The sequence below is a fragment of the Lupinus angustifolius genome, unplaced genomic scaffold (assembly GCF_001865875.1).
Source record: "Lupinus angustifolius cultivar Tanjil unplaced genomic scaffold, LupAngTanjil_v1.0 Scaffold_468, whole genome shotgun sequence".
Classification (NCBI taxonomy): Eukaryota; Viridiplantae; Streptophyta; class Magnoliopsida; order Fabales; family Fabaceae; genus Lupinus; species Lupinus angustifolius.
Window position 1 is genome coordinate 37,422 of NW_017727855.1, and position 23,748 is coordinate 61,169.

The following is a 23,748-nucleotide window of genomic DNA, read 5'->3' on the forward strand; positions in this document are numbered from 1 at the left end:
GGGGGTGGTGTCTTTCGAGATCACGCTGGTCGTTGGCTGGTTGGTTTTTCAGCAAACTTCAGAGAGGGTTCTTCCCTATTAGTAGAGCTTTTTAGCTATGGAACAAGGGTTTTCTCTAGCTTGGAACATGGGTTATATGAACTCATCATGGAGAGTGACTGTCTCGAAACTATTCATATTTTCTCAGAGGGGACTCAGATAAAGATTACTTGCATTTTGACAATGGTCAATTGTGTTCAATCTTGGTTGGGCCATGACTGTGTAGTTGAAATGTATGTTGTTGGAGAGGTTAACTCGATGGGGGACTGCTTGGCTAAAACGAGTTCTCACTATTATGTTGAGTTCAAGACCTGAATGCTGTTCTGGCTGCTTGTCAACCTATGTTGATACATATTTCTCCTTTGTTTTTTAGTTTTGTTTTTTTGTTTCCAATGCATTAAAAAAAAGTGAGAGTATACAATTGTGAACTAAGGTGATATTAGGTAGAGAAAAAATGTATGTAATGATAGTGTATGAGTTTTATAACTGTCATTGTATCATTTACGATTCATATTTAATTATTATTGACTGTTAAAAATTTAAATAAATGTTGGATGATGTAGTAGTATATAGATATTACACTCTATTAGTTTTATGAAAAAAAGGGGAATGATACAATTTTTTGGGAAAGTGAATAAAGAGTGTGACACAAAAACAAAGGCAAAATTGAAGAAAAAAATAGGTAAATGATGAAGATATTATAAATATTGAATGTAATATACATGTATTATTAATGTAAAAATTTATTCATAGTCATTATATCATCCATTTATATTTTTTTTTGAAAAGTCATCATTCATTAAATATCAGTAGTTGATAATATAGTGACAATGCATAACTCTTATACATTATCAGATGTATAAATTTTTTCTTAAAAAATATTTTTATTAGAAGATAAACTTCTCCTATATTTTTTTTAGAGAATCCATTTTTATCCAAAACCTAACCAAACGATTATAAAAATATCAAGTAATTTTTTTTAATTACATATCTCTATTCTAAGAAAAAAAAATCTAAACCAAGTGCATTCTAGCTTAAGCATCGCATTTTTTAAAACAAATATTATAAAATTGTTTTTCAAACAAAGTTGAGTATTTTTGCTCCAAAATATTACCATACAATAAGACCGAACAACGAATCCTGTGTCTTACAACCTCACCTCATTTTTGCGGCCATGACTTCACTAACTTGTCTCCACCCAACTCACCCTCTCTTTCTTTATAGCGGTCCTCTCCTCTGCGAACAGCCCCCGCTCACCATTCCCAGCCGCTTTTATAATCTTCCTTCCTCCCCCAACTCGGTTCTCTCATCCGCGAACCGCCCCAGGCCTCTTTTAGCTCCTCCGCGCGCAGCTGCCAAGTTTGGTTCTTCACCCGCACGTGATGAACTCGCTTCTCGTAAGTTCATCACTCCATGGAACCCTATGTTTCCAATTCACCACCGCTTTACTCTATCACTTTTTCTTAACTCAAAGTTCACATTAGTTTGGAAAACGATATACGGAATTTTATGGTTACCACGGAATTAATAATTTGGGTAATTTGGGGATGCCTGCTCCTCATAGCAAGTGTCGACCTTTGGTCTTTCTGGGTTAGCTGAACCTTATGAAACTAGACCAACTAATTGTCATAAATCATTTAAGGAATTTATTTGGCTTTTGAGAATAACTTGTTTTTTCTTTTGTAATATTTTAATTTATTTCAATAAGCTTAGAAGAAAAGCTTATGAAAGTAATTTCTTATTAGCTTATTTCAAAAAATAAAAATTATTGAAGAAGCCATTAATTAAGTTAGTTTACCAAACATGTTCCTTTTTATTAACTTTTTTGTTATTTTTTGGTGGATTTTTAAGCTGGTGATCTCGAATTTGAGGCGCCTTTGAAAATTGTGGAATATCCAGATCCAAAACTGAGGGCAAAAAATAAGCGCATAGCTACATTCGATGATAATCTGAAGAAGCTTGTCCACGAAATGTTCGACATAATGTACAAGTACGCTTTTTCAATGTTCAAGTGTTATTTATCCTCCTTTAGCCCTTTGGCTTTGTTTGGTTTTATAGAGTAGGGTTAATGTGTCTTTCTTGCTATACAGAGTAGAAATTTAGTATTAGCAATTTGTTCACTACAATGTAGAACACATTGTTGGCCATTAAGGACTAACACTTATAATAAGTCGCCTCTTTGTTCATTGTCTTGACTCTGATTTTGAAAAGGATGATACTATGGTGTTGTTTAGGGTTGGAGAGTTTTCATTGGTGATTTATCTGTTGTCCCATTAATCAGGACAAGGGAGGTTGGAAAGGCCATTGTAGAGGAGGAAATTTTCAAGATTTTGTTTAGTTTGGGGAGACCGGGAGAGATAAAGCTCTTATTCTTGATGGCTTTACTATTTTTTGGTTTGTTTCTTAATTGTTAGGATGTCATCAAACCTGACTTTTAGGGCATTTGATGAATTTTCCATAATGGTTAAATTGAATTTTCCATGAACTCTACTTTTACCTCTCGTTCCCAAAAAGGATAGGTCAGATAGATTTAAGGATTTCCATCCTATTAATTTGCTCTCTAGTGTTTAGAAGATCATACGAAAGTGCTAGCTTGCAGGTTAAGTGAGATACTTTTTGATAAATCTCTGATAATCAAACTGTTTTTATTCCTGGTAAGAAAATCCTTGATGCTCCTCCCATTGCTAACGACGTGCTGGATGACGCTAGATCCTAGAGAAAACATGGCCTTGGCTTTAAGTTAGACTTCGATAAAATTTATCATCATGTTAGTTGGTTTTTTTGTTGCTAAAGTTAGAGATAGCAAAGAGTTTGGTGCGAGATGGTGGAATTAGGTCATGAAGTGTTTATCTTCTTCCACATTTGCGGTTATTGTGATTGGGGAACCTAAGTTATGGTTTAAGAATTTAGAGAGAGAGGTTTGAGCAAGGAGATCCTCTATCTCATTTTATCTTTGTTCTTGTGGTTCATGTGCTTAGTGGTTTAGTATCTAGAGTTGTCCACAACAATTTATCTCCTTTTACATTTTAACTCGACTTTCTCAAAACCACCTTACAAAAATTGAATATTTTTTAATAGCTGTATCTTTGAAGGTGTCTAAGCTACTTAGGGGTGTCAGCTAACTGTCGGAGTCATGTCCCACAGTTGTCCAAGCCGACAAAAAATGGTTTTTAATTGGACATTGAGAGAGGGGTGTCTGACATGTTGTAACTTGTACCAGTGTCGGAGGAGTGTTGTGTTGTAGACATGTAGAACATCAGACACCTCAGTAAGCAGTGGTGTCTGTACATCCTAGTTGGACCATCTCAAAGCAATTAGAAAGCTAGGCTGTAAAGCTATTGGTGTATCCATTCCGTAGAAAATCACAGAGTGGGAGATAATGAAGAGAGTCCCAAGGTCGGTGGAGCTCAACATTAGAAGTTAGTAGCAAAATTGATATACCTGGAACATACTCGATCCAATTGGGCATATGATGTTAGTGTTGTTAGTCAGTTCATCCATGTTCCAAGGGTAATACCTGGAGGGTGTCGATAGAATTCTAAATTATCTTAATGCTACCCTTTGACAAAGATTATTGTCCAAAAGTGGTGGAAATCTATCCATGGGAGTATACACTAATCAGAGTCAGTCGTCTACCCTTTACTTATTACATGTTCTTGGGTTGAAATTTAGTAACATAGAGGAGCAACAAAACCATCTGAAGTTGCTCCATGACCATGATTCTGCCATTAGTATAGCTCATAACCTGGTGCAACATGACAGACGAAAGCAATTGAGATAAACTTTGATTTAATCAGCAAGAAACTGGTTGGTGGATTGATTGCCATATCATATGTTTCTATAGGTCTTTAACCAGCAGATATGTTAATGAAGGTGTTATGTCCTGAGAGATTTTATGATCTTACTAGCAAGCTGAAATGATAGATATCCATTCAACAACTTGGGGGAAGTGTTGTTATATCTAAGTTAAATTTACAATATTTCGTAATTATTATATATTGTGTAGTACTGTAGTTATTCGGAATGTTATCCCCTTCCTTATTTTCTACTATTTTGTTGGGATTAGTTGTTTATTCTCTATTGCCTATATAGTTATATCCTTTGTAAGATTACATTCATTCAAAATGATATCCATATTTTTTTCTTTGAAGATTTTATGTAGAGATTAGAAGGTTGGGACTTGGGAATCTCAATGAAATATTGAAATCATTATGGTTTATCGTGTTCAAAATGAATTAAAAATAAAACCTAACCTAGAATAACTATAATTAGGCACTTATAAAGAATCCTTCCCATTTACTAGAATGTTAACAATATTGACTGCCTCCCTTTTCCACAGAACTGATGGGATTGGTCTCTCAGCACCTCAAGTAGGAATTAATGTTCAACTTATGGTATTCAATCCAGTGGGTGAACGTGGTGAAGGAGAGGAAATTGTTCTTGTAAACCCAAGAGTTAGCAAATACTCAAAGAAACTTTCGTTCTTTTATGAAGGATGCTTATCTTTCCCTGGAATTTATGCTGATGTAAAGGTATCAAACAGAAATCCTTTTTTATTTTATTGCATTATCTTAACTTTAGGTTTAGGGTGAGTCTTGACACAACAGTAAGGTTGCTACTTAGTAGCCAAAAGGTTATGGGTTCAAATCCTGGAAACATCCTTTTCACTTGCAGGGGTAAGACTGCGTATATCTACCCTCCCCAGACCCCACTAGGTAGGATCCTCTTGTGCCGAGTCACCCTTTTATCTTAACTTCAGCTTTTCTTTCCTGCTAGTTAGCCACATTTGAGTTTTACTGCCTTTACTCAGTTTGAAATGGTTGAAATATCATCACAGAGATCTCATTCTTATTTGGTTTATTTATGTTGTATCCTTTCCTTTCCTAGTTTCCTTAATTAAGTTTAGGTCACTGATTCTGTTATGATGAATCTAAATTCCTATTCGAATCATTCATGTAAATCAAGTTACTCTCTATCTAGATTCAAGTTGGTACCAGAACTAACAATGAGGGATTGCATTTTTATTGTATTCGAACCCAAAGTTGATCAAAGTTTTAGTAATTCTCTCAAACCCTTCAGTCCATAAGTAACCTTATTCAGCATGCATACCAATGTTTTATCCTTAATCTCAAATCTAGGAGGTTGCAGCATGTAAATCGATTTATTGAATTGAACCGTTCTTTTTCTTTCCTCTATTTCCTCCTTTATCAAACAAAACCTTAACCATTTCATTTGGTGCATGTGAATTTTTGTTTCCAGTTTCCTTATTATGCAAATCAAGGTTAGACACTTAAGTGCTTGTATTGATGTGCTTCACTGTTGATATTTTGAGCAATGCTCTATCCTCCTTCTTGAGAAAGTAAATACTAACAACTGTACTGCTGATGGTGTTTTCAGTATTTATACTCTTTTATCTTACTTAAAAAGTCTCATTATTGTGGCTTAGCGACCAGAGTCTGTGAAGATTGACGCAAGAGATATCAATGGGACAAGGTTTTCGGTCAATTTGTCTGGCCTTCCTGCCCGGGTATTCCAGCATGAGTTTGATCATCTACAGGTCTGTTTTTCAACATGGATAATTAAAGCGTTTCTGTTTTTCATTGAATTTCTTTATTCATATCTCCAGTTCATTTAGTTAGTGCATCTCATTATTCATCAACCTTCTCTTTCTTGGTTCTATAAATTTCTTCATTTAATGGTATAGCAGAGTTTTTTAATGGCAAAACTTTTAACTAATTTCATGTCACTACCTGCTGGTTATCCACATGGTTAGATTTAAATCATTGTATCTGCAGGGAATTCTTTTCTTTGACAGAATGACAGAAGAAGTTCTTGATAGTATTCGTGAACAGCTACAGGTTAGGAAAAACACCCATTTTTGTCATTCTGTAGCTAGTTAAAATTCCTGATATGCGATGATTTGATTATTTCAATTATGTTTAGTAATGCACTATGAGGTGAAGGAGATCAAATCTGAAGTAATTGCTTCCTATAGTCTAATTTCTACTAATGGCACCTCTTTTTTTTTCTGGATAGAAAACCATTGATAGCAACATCTCTCTTACTTAGCTGGAGTTACCTCCATTTTCTACTCAGTAAAAAATATAAATAGGAAAGAAGACTGCTCTTTGAAGAACAGTATTCCTTAACTTTCCATTTTTACAATTTCCTATTGACATACTGTTACTCTGGTAGGAGATCTAAGGATGTTAGTCTTAGTGTTAGTGGGATTGGGATTGGGCTTGTACACCATGTTATTACTTATTGGATTTAAATTACACCCCTACATTTAATGTCTCACACCCCTGATAGGACAAGGGTAGTGAAACCCCCTATCAAACACGTGTATGTTAGAAGTAAGAAGGGAATGAGTTAGTTTTTTGGTTTTAGAAGTTAGTTAGTTAGTTAGAAAGGGAGGGAAATCCTATAAATAGGATTAGCCTTGTGTTTTGAAGTAGTTTTTCAGTTAGTTGAGTGGTAGAGAACTGATTTAGGAAATCAGTTACTCAAGGGATAGTTCTCCATTGTAATTCAAGCTTCAAGCTTCAAACTTTCATATTCAAGGAAATAAACACAGAATTCATTCAAGATCCCATTTTCAGATTTTGAACTTCATTGTTTACCTAAATTCTACAATTTCTTCACTCTTTCTTTCTTTCTAAATTACCAATTCTAACACTGGTATCAAAGCACCATCCTCGTGCCCTGGAAAACATGATTCTGCTACACTATTGGCTTATGGTATCAACAAAGAGGAATGGCTAGATCAGCGGAGGATTGGATCCAAGAACGAGAAGAGATAAGGCGTGAAAGGGAGGAACAACGAATCAGGCTGGAAGTGAATGAAGCAAGAACCAAGAGATTGGAAGAGGTAATTGCTCAACTTACTACGAGAACTAGGGTTCCCAATTTCTAGGAAGAAGGGAGTGGAACAGGGGGGAACATGAACTGCCTGAATTTCGTGGAAGAGAGAGATGGAGGAAGTTGGAGATTCCAATCTTCTCGGGGGATGAGGCGTTTGAATGGGTTCAACGATTGGAAAGATATTTCCTCCTCAAGAATGTCACGGAGGAAGAAAAAATGCAAGCTACTTTGATGGCGTTAGAAGGAAAAGCACTCAGCTGGTACTATTGGTGGAGTAGATGCAATCCCCATTCATCTTGGGAGGGATTTAAGATAGCTGTAGTGAGAAGGTTTCAACCTTCAATGGTTCAAAACCCTTTTGAACAGTTGCTGGCCTTGAAGCAAGTGAGGTCTGTGGTAGACTATATTGAGAAATTTGAGAAGTAGGTAGGAGCTCTGAGGGAAATTGACCCTAAGTTTGTCGAAGGAATCTTCCTAAATGGTCTAAAAGAGAAGGTTAGAGCTGAAGTCAGGCTATATGAACATTCAACTCTCTCTGAGGTAATCCAAAAATCCCTTATGATTGAAGAAAAAAATGTAGTTTTACAAGAGAAGCAAAATCCTAATTTCTATTCTAGAAATCCTAGCTACTCTAGGAGCACTTACCCCAGCAGGTTAGTCACTATTGAAACCAAGCTTGGGAGGAAAAGAAGGCTGAACCACCTTCTAGTAGTAGGGCCTCTGTTAATGCACCTTCTCTAGCTAGTTCTAAAAATAGAGGGGAAGTGTTCAAACATCTAACAGGAGCTGAATTGAAGGAGAAGAGGGAAAAGGGTTTTTGCTTTAGGTGCGATGAACCCTACATCAGGGAGCATAGGTGTAAGAATAGACAATTCAGAATGATCTTGTTAGAGGAGGAAGAAGATGGTGATGAGTTGGATCTAGGGGATGTGATGGTGACCAATTTGCAATCTTTGCAACTATCCTTATGTGCCATGGTTGGATTGACTTCTACAAAATCCTGGAAGGTAGCTGGGAGATTGGAGGATAGGGAAGTTGTGATTTTGATTGACTGTGGAGCCTCCCATAACTTCATCTCCTCACAGTTAGTGAGTAGTTTGAATTTAGTAGTGCAACCTACTCTCAAGTACATAGTTGAGGTGGGGGATGGTCATAAGATTCAGTGTCGAGGCAAGTGTGCAACATTGAAGTTGTTTGTGCAAGGGCTAGAGGTAGTCCAAGAATTTTATTTGTTTGGGTTGAAAAGAATAGATGTGGTGCTGGGTTTGGAATGGTTGGCCAGTTTAGGGGAAGTCCAAGCAGATTTTGGGAAATTTGAGCTAACTTTGAGGAAGGGGAGCACCATCCATCAGATCAAGGGGGATCCTGCTTTGACTAAGACTCAGTTGTCTCTAGGAGCCTTTATGCAAGTCTTCAAGGAAGAGGGAGAAGGGTTGATGATACATTGCAGAGAACCAGATAGGGCCAATGTTCCTTAAACATTTATTCCTACTGAAATTATAGAAATGTTGAACCAGTTTGAAGTATTGTTTGAGGACCCTAAGGGTCTTTCTCCCAGGAGAAGGCATAATCATGCCATCCATCTGAAAGAGGGGGAAAACATCCCAAATTGGAGGCCCTATAAATATCCTTACTACCAAAAGACTGAGATTGAAAGGTTGGTATTAGATATGCTAATGGCAGGGGTTATAAGACCTAGCATTAGCCGTTATTCTAGCCCTATCATTTTAGTCAAGCAAAAAAGATGGTGAGTGGAGGTTTTGTGTAGACTACAGGGCTTTAAATAAGGTTACCATCCCAAATAAGTTCCTCATTCTTATTATTGAGGAACTACTAGATGAGTTGGGGGTGCTCAAGTTCTCTCTAAGCTTGACTTGAAATCTGGGTACCATCAGATAAGGATGAGGGATGAGGATATTGAAAAGATTGCTTTCAGAACTCATGAGGGGCATTATGAGTTTGTTGTAATGCCTTTTAGCCTCACTAATGCCCCTTCTACTTTCCAAGCCATGATGAATGAGGTGTTGTAGAAGTTTTTGAGGAAATTTGTGTTAGTCTTCTTTGATGACATCCTGGTTTTCAGTAGGGATCTTCCCTCACATGTGAGGCACTTGCAGCAGGTATTGGAGGTCTTAGAAACTATCTCTCTTAAGGCAAACAGAAAGAAACACTTTTGCTCAAAAGATGTTAGACTATTTAGGCCATATTATCTCTAGCCAAGGGGTGGAGGCTGATCCTTCTAAGGTAGAGGCTTAGTTCTTGGCCTAGACCTAAAGACATCAAGGGATTAAGGTTTTTTTTGGGTTTGATTGGATATTACAGGAGGTTTGTAAGAGATTATAGCAAAATAGCAAGACCCTTGACTGATTTGTTGAAGAAAGATAACTATAGTTGGACAGAGCAGGCCATTCAAGCATTGGAAGCATTGAAAGCAGCTATGACTAATCTACCTCTACTAGCTGTTCTAGATTTTTCTCAAGTGTTTGTAGTAGAAACTGATGCATCCAGTAAAGGCCTAAGGGCAGTCTTGATGCAAGGGGGAAGCCTTTGGCTTTTTGGAGTCAAGGGTTATCCATCAGGGCTTAACAGAGGTCTGTCTATGAGAGGGAGTTGATGGCAGTGGTGTAAGTTGTGCAGAAGTGGAGGCACTACTTATTAGGGAGACATTTCATAATAAGAACTGATCAAAAAAGCCTCAAGTTTCTCAATGATCAGAAGTTATTCACAGTAGAGCAGTTTAAATGGGCTGTAAAACTGTTAGGGATGGATTTTGAGATCCAATACAAGCCTGGGAAAGAGAATTCTGCAGCTGATGCCCTCTCAAGAAAAGAGATGTATTCAACTATCTCCTTTGTATCAATGGCTGATTTGGAAGGGTGGAATCAAGAAGGGGAACAAGATCCCAAGTTGAAGCAAATTATTCAGGAACTCCTTATATCTCTAGATAGTCATGAAGGGTTTGAATTTAAGGGAGGAGTACTGTTATACAAGGGCAAGCTTGTGATCTCCAAGGATTCCAATAGAATTCCTTTGATTCTGAAGGAAAGTCAGGAGACTCCTTTTGGAGGACACTCAGGATTCTTCAGAACTTATAAGAGAATAGTTGGTTGTGTCTATTGGAAGGGAATGAAGGCAAAGATAAAAAAAATTGTTGAGAGGTGTGACATTTGTCAAAGGAACAAGTACTCTACTTTGACTCCAGGAGGATTGTTGCAACCACTCCCTATTCCAACAGAAGTATGGATGGATATATCAATGGATTTTGTGGGTGGATTACCTAGAACCCAAGGTAAGGATACCATTTTTGTGGTTGTTGAAAGACTCACAAAATATGCTCATTTCTATGCATTGGGTCATCCTTATTTTGCAAAGGAAGTTGCTATGGTGTTTATGAATGAAGTAGTGATGTTGCATGGTTTCCCTACCTCTATCATATCAGACAGAGATCCTATTTTTATAAGTCAATTCTGGAAAGAGTTGTTCTGATTGGTTGGAACACAGTTGAAGCTCAGTATCTCTTACCATCCCCAAACAGATGGTCAAACAGAGGTGATCAGTAGGTGTTTAGAGAATTATCTGAGATGTTTTACTGTGCCAAAACCCAAACAGTGACTGCACTTGTTGTCATGGGCATAATTTTGGTACAATACCACCTATCATGGGTCTACTGGTATGACACTTTTCAAGGCTCTTTATGGAAGGGACCCTCCTATGTTGATGAAAGCTGGGGAATTCCCATCCAAAATTGAAGATGTTAACTAGATGATGCACCAAAGGGACCTCATTTTAGGGGAGCTCAAGCAAAATTTGCTAAAAGCACAGGATCAAATGAAGAGACAAGCTGATAAACATAAAAGAGTTGTAGAATTTCAAGAAGGGGATTGAGTGTACTTGAAGATACAACCCTATAAACTTAAATCTTTGGCTTCTAGACCATGTGCAAAGTTAGCAACTAGGTATTATGGACCTTATCAAATTGAAAGTAGAGTAGGTCTTGTAGCCTACAAGTTGGATCTCCCTAAAGAAGCTAAGATACATCCTGTTTTCCATGTATCTTTGCTAAAAAAAGCCCTAAAATCTAACCAGCAACCTCAGCCTCTTCCCCCATTGCTGAATGAAGAGTATGAGTTAGTGGTAGAACCAGAATCTGTGGTGAATGGGAGAGAAGATTAGCAAGGGCAGGTTGAAGTGCTAATCAAGTGGGATCAGTTGCCAAGCTGTGACAACTCATGGGAATCTGCTGCTGTGATTCAAGAGAAATTTCCTTCTTTTCACCTTGAGGACAAGGTGATTCTTTTAGGGTGTATTGATAGGACAAGGGTAGTGAAACCCCTTATCAAACACGTGTATGTTAGAAGAAGTAAGAAGGGAATGAGTTAGTTTTCTATTTTTAGAAGTTAGTTAGTTAGAAAGGGAGGGAAATCCTATAAATAGGATTAGCCTTGTGTTTTGAAGTAGTTTTTCAGTTAGTTGAGTGGTAGAGAACTGATTTAGGAAATCAGTTACTCAAGGGATAGTTCTCCATTGTAATTCAAGCTTCAAGCTTTCATATTCAAGGAAATAAACACAGAATTCATTCAAGATCCCATTTTCAGATCTTGAACTTCATTCCTTACCTAAATTCTACAATTTCTTCACTCTTTCTTTCTTTCTAAATTACCAGTTCTAACAACCCCACTCATTTTCCTAAATTCTCAGATCCTAATTCACTCACAAGATACTCTTCACTGACCTATCTTACTTTGCTTCCATTCATTCTTTTGTCAGGATTCATGTTATTTTTTTGCTTGTCTGTTTCAACGCGTGACTAAAGTCATGGAAGAAGGAAAATTTCTATGTAGATATGAAATACAAAAGCTACATACATGAATATAGTCACGGAAGAAGAATGTGGTCATGTATGTGGATTTGAATTTTCAAAACAATCACCAAAGAAGAAAAATTTCCTCCTTCCGTTCGTATGTAGTTTTGAAAGTGAAATCGACATATGTGACCGAAGTCACAGAAGATGGAAATCTGTATTCATGAAAACAAACAGATAGAAAATAGTTATGGCTCATTGATGTTTGCTTCAATCATAATGTTCATAAGGATGGGTAAGGGGTTTATGAGATTAAAAATAAGAATGGAGTGTGAAATGTAAGTTTAGGGCTGTCAATATTTTCTCGTCTAGTATAAATGGTATTTGGTTAGTGTTTTATATCACATTTTTAACCTATCCATAATATTATTGGTTTATTGATTCGGTGTCGCACTGCAATTGCGGCGGTCACTGCAACCACAATATTGCGGCCGTATCACCTATTGTGGTCCGCAATTTGAATCACTGCCATAACTATTTTCAAGGCTTAGAAATACGTTCTTCCTTGTACTCCTTATATACAAGAAGTTTAGCTTCGGATCCTTGGCTGTTAAAAAATTTGCACTCTCATTCTTGTTAACATGGGGGTGTTATATGCTAATGCAGCAAAGGGAATCTGAAATGCGGTGCCAGTTGTCATGTATCCTATATACTCCATGAGGCTCTAAACCAGTCCAGATTAAAACTTATCAATTGTATATCTCTTTTTCTTTTGTCAACTTGGCTTCGTGTGTTTTCTATACCAACCCCAACTCCAGTTTTTTCAAATCTCTTTTTTATGAACACATGAGTCCATTTTTAGAAAAAGTGGTTATTAAAGGTTTTCCTCAATGATTACAGGCCTTAGAAATGAAGTATGAAGAAATTACTGGATTTGGAAGCCCTGAAAAGATAGAAAATCACAGGAGAAGAAAAGTTGCTGCTGGCTTTGGGAAATCATGATCAAACCTGCTTCAGTCTGTGCATCAAGGTTTTTCTGATGATAAATTTCTCTATTTCCCATTTGCGTTTATTAATGTATGCATTGAGTTGAAAACTGATTCTCACTTATTTTGCAGGTCAATCTTTATGCAATTTCTAATTTGAAGTCTTCCATAAAAAAACATGAAAGTAGATTGTTACAGGTGCTGCATATGGTTGTGGATATGTTATATGTTTGAGATGTATAGAAATGGCAATAGAATCAGAACCCATGGGCACCGCCCAAACTGATCCGGATTTGATGGGGAAAATCCGTTTTGACTGAGTTCGAGTTTTTTCCCCAATATGTATGGGTTCAGTTTGTATTGATCTGGTTTGTATTGGTGATAACCGAACCCACCCCACTTATATATTTATATATTAGTAAAGGTAGGATTATATACATAAGGGTTTTATGAAACTATATACCCTTATGTATTTGGATTCGGAACCCGAAACCTGATGGGATGGGGATGAGTTCATTTTTTCAACCCCAAAGTGTTCATGTCCGGGATTAAGGAAGGTACAACCTCTTGCCATTCCTAGAGACGTATCATATATAAAAGTGAACTTTAATCACTCTCTAATAGGTCTCATTTATTTGTTAACTGTGGTTTAATTTATTGTTTCATCCATATGCTACATATGTATTTCTGGGTGAACTAATCCTTTATATTTATTGTGCATCAATTCTTTGTGAGGTCCCTTTTGTTACATATGCTTCCAGGTTGATTATGAGTGACATGTAGGTCGTTATTTGTGTGGAAATGGTCATGCCATTTGTTGTAAAATCATGAGCTCAAGATGTATTTGATTTGTAAATTTTAGTTAATAAGAAAATAAGCTATGAAACATTTATGGGAGATAAGGATAGGAGACATAGGATGCCACAATACTGATAGATTCTTAAAATTTTAAGATATGTGACTTAAGATAAAACAAATTTATCAACTATTATTAAATAAATTTCCAACTAGATGTTTCATAAGTTTAACATTAATCCTTTATAGAGATGGTTGTTTCTCGATTTTTGGTTATGCGATCTCTTTACGAGTCGCTACTATGTCATTTGCGGTTTAAATGTGAAAAATTCAATTTAAGTCCAAATTAGGATAAAATGGTCTTCTCTATTAGAGTTTGAGTTCCGGAGTCGATTAAGGATCGTGAAGGTATTAGCATCTCGTCTATCCATACTAAAATGGTAACCTAGCTAATTTTGCATGGATTAAATACCCTTAATTTATTAAAATTAGATTACTTAAAATAAATATTTTAATTTTTTTATTTTTGTGTCTTACAAGAGTTAATCTTGTTCTTACGTATCCCTAGGTGCAATACGGAAATTAAAGCTACGTAGTTCTAGTTTTAAAAATAGGTAAGTTGGTTTGACTAAAATTTAAAAATTTATTTGAATTTAATCGAAGTGGAACCAATAGACAAAGAGTCAGCATTGATTGTTTATCATCTTCTCACTTGAATAGATAGCAGAAGTAGTACAAGTGACTGTGGTTGACTCGAAGTGAGGAGAAAAAATCAATATGAGTTGTACCCTTGCTATTGAATCCCATAATAATTAAAACATTTATTATTATTATTTTTTCAAAATGAAGCTTAGAAATTTGTTTGAAGTGAAATTAATAGACGAAGAATCAACATTGATTACTTACTTCCTTCTCATTTCGATAGATAGCAGAAATAGTATAAGTCACTGCGACTGGTTCTCGGCTCGAAGCGAGAAGAAAGATACAATAAGTTGTAACTTCATTGCTAAATTCTAAAATAATAATTTACTAAGAATATTTCAAACATTTACTTAATAATTTTTTTCTTTAAAATGTAAGTCATGGTTATTATTTTCAAAATAAAATTTATAATCATTTTAATTACAATGCCATTAGAGAAATCCTTTAATTCCTATTACTTAAAACAAATAATATGCTAATGTAATTATAAAATAGTATTATTACTGTAATAGTTAATATGGGCATACTCAGGTGAATGAGTTTGTTAGATTTATAAAAACCATTTTTGGGCATCTACTTAATAGCTAAAGCTTATAAGAAAGTTGGTCTTTTTGACATATACTAACAGGCCCTAGTCTATCAAGCATGTATACCAAAATAAGCATCAAACAATGACACATTAAGCTTAAAAGCCCAGTGTTAAAGAAAATGTTATTATATAAAAAAATCAAACATAACTTCACTATCAATTTAGCATGTGGAGCAAATATTCTTGAATATGTCAAAGTAAACTCAATGGCGTGGAGCAATGTTTACTGTTAGGTACTCGTGAGGTAAGAATACACCTAGAGGAGGGGGGTGAATAGGTGTAGCGGATCACTAATCCCGCTTTTCCGATATTTGCTCATAACACAAAGCTGCTGTAGTTAATTGATTATCAACATGGTTAATCGATTAAAGATAGTTGTGTTAATCGATTATATAGGTTGTTTACTCTTTGAAAAATCGATTTTCTTTCTTTGAAAACAGTGATGAGTCTTGATCTTTACTATCCTAATATTGATTAGTGATTATCAACAGATTAACATCAATTAGTAATTAATCACAAAATGCAAATAAACTCAGAAAGCAAGTAAAGACAAAAACATAAAGAGATAGGGAAAGAGAAAATGTGCTCGAGGATTTTATCCTAGTTCGTTTGCGGGTCCACTTGCAAACTATATTTAGGTCTCCTGGTTGATCTGGAAGATTTTTCATCACTATCAGAAATGTTATTCAATTATAATCACACTTCCAATAATCCTACCAGAAACTTCTTTCTTGAAACCGATGAGCCACCAAGCTCGGTTTGACCACTATCTATGCCTACTTGGATACAACACCGTTCGCACAATTTGGCCCCAGCCGAAACTATTGCTCGAATCAAGACACCCTGTCTTATGAAGACGACCGATTCTCAACTTGTGATGATACCACACACCATGAGAATTATCCTCAAATTACAGAAAATTTGCCGAGTTACTTTGTCGACAAAATTGTGCGGATATAGACTATGAAACTGGCTTTATAATCCTCGACAAAAGATCTCACAAACTGCCCTAAAAACTAGATGTAGAAATCATGCAATGTCTTTCAACTGAATGAAAATGTTAAGCCCAATTGAAAGGACTTTCTCTCTTTTCTCTCTTAAGAATGTATGCAAGAAAAATTTCTCAAAGAATCAACAACATAGCTTCGAAAACTTAAGCACAATGAATCTTTTCTTTTTTCTTTTTTTTTGTTCTTTTTCTTTGTTTTTTGAAAGTATGAAAAACTTCTCTTTAAAAACTCACTTGTTCAGTTTCAAACTAACAACTTTTGTTCAAAACTGACTCAACTGATATTAATCGATTAAATGGCAAGTTAATTGATTAACATGTTTCTTGAAAACAAATTTTCAGTTATGACTTAATCCTTTATAAACTTGCTTAATCGATTAATAAGCAGAAACCCTGGGAGGTTAGCTACTGTAACTCCATTTAATCGATTATGCCTTTTCTTAATCGATTAATGAATTTCACTAGGACTTAACCGATTATCAAATGAGTTGATCGATTAATATTGTTTAAAAATGGCTTTTCCTAACTATATGGTAAATATCCTACATGATGAATGAACATGCAACATGATTTTAGAAATGATTAAATCCTTTATGCACAAAACCATGTATGCTTAATGCAAATGCATAAATATTACTTATCATATATATGTTTATAGATGTGATGCCTCATCCTATATGATTTTCATTTTATATTTTTTGTGAGACACTTCCATCTTGGGTTTACCTAACCCATACTTAATACTAGGCAAACATCTTAGGAATCTAGAATATAAAAAATAATCCTAAGTTCTATGACGTTGACCTTGAGTTTTCGGTATGTTGATTGATGTGATGTCCAAGTCTTCAAGCTTCCATATAGCATTTTGTCTTCATCAAAACTTAGTAGGTTGGTTATAATGGCATCCTTTGACTATTTGCCATTTCAATCTCCCCCTTTTTGATGTTGACAACACTGAAATAGTTCCTCTGTTTGATGACTTGAAGCTGGACATAATATGTTTGCAAAAGTTGAATCAGAATGCGCTGCTCCTCCTCACTTTGTTCTCCTCCTCAAACCATGTAAGAGATAATGCTAGGATAGCAACATGATTATTTGCGGATGCTCACTTCAACCTGCAAAACTGCTCAAACAACACCTTTCTCCCCCTTTGGCATGATCAAAAAGCTATGACCGATTATGATATTAAAAGCCAAAAGCAAGGAAAAATTTGTACAAAGTTTACTGGTCTTTATCGATTAAGTAATCAAGGATAATTGATGAAGCAATCTAAAAAATACTTGATCATGTGCACAAAGTTTAGCATTAATCAATTATTATATGGAGTTAATCGATTATTCAATAATAAAAAACAGACTATGATAGTAATTTATTGCGAGATATACCTATTTGTGTAAGTTTGACATGAATTTCATAAAATGATAAATGATTGTGATTAAGACAATATTCAGATCATATTAACCATTCAATAGTAGATATACACATGTAGATACAATCAAAGGCTCACACAATAATTGAAAACATAATCCACATTAATAACAAAGATTTACGAAACATAATAAGAATAAGTGTAACAAGTACATAAAAGTTCAACAGAAAAGACAGCAAAATACAACCAAAATACAACCAACATCAAAAGATAATCTCCAAAGCAAACACACACACACACCCTAACACTCTAGAAAATCCTATCTAGGCTAATCTTGAGGAGGTGGTGGTTGGGATGAGCCATGTGTAGCACGCACAATGGAGATGATGCGTTCAAGGTCTTCGGACAATCTCTATTGCCATGTAATTCCTCCTAGTATGAAAATGTTCATCAATACGCGCATTGAGGCGTTGTTCCATAACATCCAGGTGAGCAAGCCCAAAACATGGTTCGTGAGGCTCAACGTATGCCTCGGTTGGTTGTTTCTCGGGGTAAGTCTCACTAGGATCCGCAACATTATCTGCATTTGGCAAATCTTCATTCACTCTGGCATTGTGATCTTCTTGATATTTCCATTCATTACCATACTTTTAAATGCCCATCTTGTGAATAAGATTATCACCAACAAGATGCTCTCGGGAGTTTGTCATGATAGTGTCCACATCTGACCTGTCAATCTCATAATAGTTAATGATACAGGAGATGAATATCCCATATGCAAGCAACCTTGAAGAAGATGAAGCTATGCCCTGCATAACTTTCAAGATTTCCAAAGGCCAGTTCACCGCAATGCCTTCCCTTATGGCGAACATAAGCTTGAGATCATTGATTGTGAGTTGAGCGTGGTAAGTATTCATTTGAACTAATAAATATGCAATCAAGTAGTATAAGAGCCAGTTTTCAAGAGACAATGATCCTTATCTTTTGAACCTTGGCTCTTTTTGGCTTTATCATTGTATTTTTCAATCTCTTTTTGTTTTTCTATTTTTTTTATAACTAATGTTGTATTTGTAAAGAGATTGAAATTTTTTCACTTTTCCTTTTCAAGAAGCCAAGCCCACCAATTTTCCCCCAACTTATTTTTTTCAAATACTTTAAAAATTCATGCTCCCATAGTTAAAACTTTTTGTTCTAATTTTTGTTCATGAGTTTGTTTGAAAAAATAATTCACTTAGTTTGGCTCAATGGGGCTGATCAAAGGATGATCATATTCTTGGTTAGACGTTTTGGCCATTTTTGGTTCAACTAAAGAATAAACATGCCTTAATTATTTCATATCAATCTTATGCAAATAAGAGAACTAAAGACTAAAACAAGTTTGATTAGACAAAACAAATGGTGATTTCACTCTTATTCTTATTTTTTCAGAATCTTGGTTTTCAAAATTTCACATTTTCATAAAAGTATCTGAACGAAATCTTGTGTTGAATAGTGTTAGAGTTTCTTTGGATTTTAAGAGTGAAAAGAGATTGATTTCTTACATTCCTTTGATGGAGTGCACTATAGATCTCTAATACATAAACCTTGCATTAATCTTCACTTAGAATTTAGGATTCTTGTGAGATTTTTGTCCTTGGGTTTGTTTATGAGTTTAGTTTTCAATTATTACGTATAAGGTGCATATTACTCAGAGTGAAAACCTAGCTGAGGCTAGGTATTGAGTTTTCACCTTTCCGAAGGTCTTGGTTGAGAGGAATCAGTTGTTGGGGCTATACCGTGAGTTGGTGTTGAGTATCATAAGATATGGGTAGGATGTCAAAATGACGTGAGAGACTCTAGGGCCAAGGTGGGAGCGTTTGCAAAGTCATTGGAAGTGTGTTTGTAACGTATTTTTTTTTCTATAGTGAGGACTGAATGTACTTTGCAACTGGACCCGCAAAGGAATCAAGATTAAATTCTTTGGCGCACTCTTCTATCCCTTTATCTCTTTAAGTTTATGCCTTTACTTGTTTTATTATTGATTCTTGAATTTTCTTATTGATTCTTTATCTACATATTATTGATTTAGATACCATAGACCAACATTTGTTGTGCCTTCCAAATATTTCATTATTCTTTTTACCGCAACAAGATGTGACTTTTAAGTTTTTGATTGATAATATGCACAAAGATAGCCACTAAAAATAATATCAGGTCTACTTTTAGTAAGATAAAGAAGGTAGCCAATCATACTTCAATACTTTGAACTATCTATTCATTTTCTAGCTTCATTAGTGTCGATGTATGTTCCTAAACCCATGAGCGTGGCAATTGCTCTACATTCATCCAACTCTAAACGTTTCAGTAGATCCCTACAATATTTCGATTGAATAACAGAAATGTCATCCTTGAGTTGTTTGATTTGATGTCCAAGAAAGTAATTCAACTTCTCCTTAACGGATGCATCATCTTACCGAATTTACTACACAACAACTCATTAACAAAACCTAAAATAATATCGTCTACAAAAATTGAAACATATAAAGTATGATGGTCTATTTTCTTTATGAGTAATGTAGTATCAATCGTTCCTTTGGTAAAGAGTTTTTCAATTAAAAAGCTTGTTAGATGATCGTATCAGGCTCTAAACATCAATGTTATACATTTGAATTTTTTAAGCATGCAATAAATTTAGAGAGATTACCAACTTTACCAATACCAATGATTTTTTTATTGTTGTTCTCTCCATAGCTAGTAGAGAATTTATCTATTGAAAAATGAAAAGTTTAAATCGCCTCGTATTATGCCTTGAACAACCATTGTTATGATAATAGATTTTTGCTTATGACTTTCAAGCACTCCTACAAAAAAATTAAAACGCAATTCTAGGTAATTAAAGTGATTTGGGTCCTACAAGGTTAGTATATTTCTCTGACCATCTATATTTGCCGAATGATATACCTTATTTTCTAATATAATAAGTATTATGTGGATGACCAACTTTATTATAGTAAGAACAAGTAGGTAGATGCTTATGTGTCCTAGATTTTATTTTAAAAAGATGATTAGTATGGTTACTTTCTTTATGAAACTTTATAGTGCTTCCTATTATTGTTTTTCCTAAGACATTCTTATTTTTAGCCACATGACTATTTGCATAGCCAAGACCTCTAGGCTCTGTTGAATGTCTTTGAAATTTTATAATCTTGTTTAAATTGTGATTTCTCTTGTTGAGTTTATTAAGTTCAAGAATTAATATTGAAACTTTAGTTTCAAGAGCAATACAATTTGGACATGTGGAAGAAGAATAATTATTCTTGAGACATCCTACATCATTCTTTAAAGTGTTGTTATGACTTTCAAAAATAGTGATATCATTTTTTCTATTTCATGCATATTCTATAAAGTCTAACATATTATTCATATAATTCATTTAAATAATTATGTAAGTCATCATGAAAATGTATCATTTGGTTCAGAGTTACTAACCTCATAATCATCGTTTAATTTGTGTGAAGCCATCAAGGAAAGATGTATTTGTTCCTCAATTTTTAGTTCTGCACTTGAATAGGCATCATTGTTTCAATAGGATGTTTTATATTTTGGGCTTCTTGTCCTTATTTATTTTGAAATTATGCTGCTTCTATAGGGATGGGCAAGCACCTTTAACATGCTAGCGTTTTCTGCATGCTGAGCATGTGGAGTCTTGCTCGGACGTTGATGCTTCATTATTTGTTTGGGACCATTTTACTTATCCGATTCCATGTATCCTTTCTAGAGTTTCCAATATTTCTTTAGAAAATTTGCAACTTGACACTATAAAAAATTGTTTTAATCCTAGGATCGAGGTTATAATGGTTTTGGCTTTAAGGTCATATTGTGCTCTATTTTTCTCTTCATTGGTCCATGAAATTGTTGATTTAGGTTGTTTAACCCCATTAAAAACCATAATAGGTATAAATGGACCAACTTCTATTGAGTCCCATATAACTAAGTCTAGGGATTCTACGGATATTTTCGTTCTGATTTTCCAGAATGCATAATGTTCTCCATGGAGGTATATTAATATCATATCCTTCTCCTAAAAACGAATTAGAGGCCATCTAAAGGATTAAGATCTTGGGAGTATCATACCCAAACTAAGCTCTTGTGCCAATTTTTAGTATAAGATGACAATCTTAGGAAACCAACTTAGTTCAAATTTTTTGAGATAAAATGTCCTAATTAGATTATATATTTTGTCCACCTCTTTTCCATGTCTTTGTGTAAAGTTTTTAGGAGACATCAAGAGAAGAAAAAATCGAAAGAATAGTCAAACCAAGAGGTACCCACATAAGCCAAAATTGATGCACACAAGGCAAGCTATATGCTTAGCCTAAGCATGGACCAAAAATCATGAATCAGCTCCCCAAGCAGCTTGGCATGGACCAAAGGGCCACCCAACAAGACATGGCACAAACTTGGGTCGGTCAGGCACAAGCATGACACAGTCATACTCAAGCTTGGCACAAGCCAATCTGCTCAAGCAGGAAGCTCAACATGCACCAGGCCAATATTATAAAATAACATATGAGTAATGAGATCTTACGCAAATTGTTCATTCTTTCTCCTCCAATGTTCACTATAGCCAAAAACCTAGAACACCATAGCTGCGTAACTTAACAACAAATAAAGATCACATTATTAGTGAAGAGAGAAATAAATGAGCTAAAATAAGACAACAATTTACCTTATGCTTGAAGAGAAAAACCAAAAATTGATAACTTCACCATAGCTGCATAACTTAACAACAAATAAATATCACGCTATTAGTGAAAAAGGAAATAAATGAGCTAAATTAAGATAACGATTTACCTTATGCTTGAAGAGAAAAACCAAAAATCGTTAACTTACTTGAAGAGAGAAGCTAAAAACAAAAGAGAAAAAAAATGTATCTTATGGAGAAGAAGAAAAATATGAGAAATAATAAACTGAGTGATATGTATTACTGTGTGAGGTTTGATTTTGAATTTGAAAATATTATCGCTCACTAAAACAATCATTTAATAATGCTTATTGAACAAGTATTGTTAAATACATGAAGCTTTAACAACGCTCGTTTCAATAAGCACTGTTAAATATAACACATTTAACAACGCTTACTGAAGAAGTATTGTTAAATATATAAAGTATGACTTTTAACCGCGATTGCTTCAATAAGCGTTGTTAAAGTTAAAGATTACACTTTTAACAACACTTTCTTCAACAAGCGCTATTAAAAATAACACCTTTAACCATGTTTATTGAAAGAAGTGTTGTTAAATATATGAAATATGACATTTAACAACGTTTGCTTCAATAAGCATTGTTAAAGATAACAAAAGATAATACATTTAACAACATTTTCTTTAATAAGCGTTGTTTAATTCTCTTTCACCTCACATTTAACAGCTTTCAACACATAAGTGTCGTTGAATGGACGTTGTTAAATATCAATTATGTCGTAATGAAAAAAAGGTGAAGATTGACATTTAAATGGAGGAAAACATGAGGTGGATGTTGTGGTGACGCAATGGAGGGTTGTATATGTGCAAGAGGCAAGTGCAATGGATGCGTATTGGTTATGAAGTTCGATTCAAATATCCCTCTACTCTATTTCACCATTTAGTAGAGTGAAAATAATTAATTAACAAATTAAAAGGTAAGAGTAAACAACGATTGGTAAAGTTCTGCTAGATATCTAAGTAAACTAAAATGTTAAAAATTCAATTACCAGAACTGACACTTGTTGGTAAGGATATCCACACATCTCATAAAGATTAATACCTCTTCATAAAAGGAGAAAATACATTTGGTTATACCAATAAATTATAACACATGACTGAAGGACTATATACTCAACAACAAAAAATATGAATGCAGGTATACATATAATCAACACGCTTCCTCTTACATTTTTGTGAAAACGAATATTATATTGCCAAAAAAGTGTGGTGACTTTCAAAACCATTTTGAGGTTAGTCTTCTCCTATCTATTACACGCTACTACTTATTTGTTCGCTTATATGTAATTCATGTACGCCACATGCCAAAATATATAGCATATTTATTGTGACATTTCAGTGAGATAAATAGTATAGTTTTATATTTTTTCCAGACGAATATCATATTTATGAATAAGACGTTTCCAAAATTAGTAATCTTGATGGATATGGTTCCCCAAGATGTAATGAAATATTATATCGAATATTTATAACATAAAAATTATACCAAAAAATGGGAATGTTGATCATAAGTAAACATTAATAGGAATGTAGGTCGTAGTTAAAAATTAATAAACATCCAGAAGGATTATTGTAATTTTTGGAACAGTGGAGTAATGAATATAATTTTTCCTAAAAGACAAAGCTAGAAAGGAATTTGTTTTCATAGTCAATTTTGAAAGAAAGTAATATCTATATATTTTTAGTATAAAAATTTATATACATTTAATATATCATTTACTATTTATTTATAATACTTTTATTAAAAAATCAATGATAATTGAATATAAATAGTAAATAATATAATGATATAATGGTTGCATAAATTTTTTCTCATTGTCAAAATCCACGTGCCACAACATGCAGAGCATGA

At 34.6% G+C, this 23,748-nt stretch overlaps 1 protein-coding gene across 2 annotated transcripts; it reads left to right on the forward strand.

Moving 5' to 3' along the window:
* Nucleotides 1-1,154: 1,154 nt before the first annotated feature.
* LOC109341481 (peptide deformylase 1B, chloroplastic/mitochondrial) lies at nucleotides 1,155-21,693 on the forward strand. 2 transcript variants are annotated; one of them, XM_019579405.1, is made up of 7 exons: nucleotides 1,155-1,436; nucleotides 1,891-2,029; nucleotides 4,379-4,571; nucleotides 5,486-5,596; nucleotides 5,835-5,897; nucleotides 12,605-12,734; nucleotides 21,682-21,693. In XM_019579405.1, the coding sequence occupies exons 1-6, from the start codon at nucleotides 1,214-1,216 to the stop codon at nucleotides 12,704-12,706; spliced, it is 831 nt and encodes a 276-aa protein (XP_019434950.1). In that variant the 5' UTR covers nucleotides 1,155-1,213; the 3' UTR covers nucleotides 12,707-12,734; nucleotides 21,682-21,693. The 2 variants fall into 2 exon arrangements, with proteins under 2 accessions (XP_019434950.1, XP_019434949.1); XM_019579404.1 differs by lacking the exon at nucleotides 21,682-21,693 and adding an exon at nucleotides 12,823-13,138 and having other exon boundaries at nucleotides 1,156-1,436.
* The last annotated feature ends 2,055 nt before the right edge of the window (nucleotides 21,694-23,748 follow it).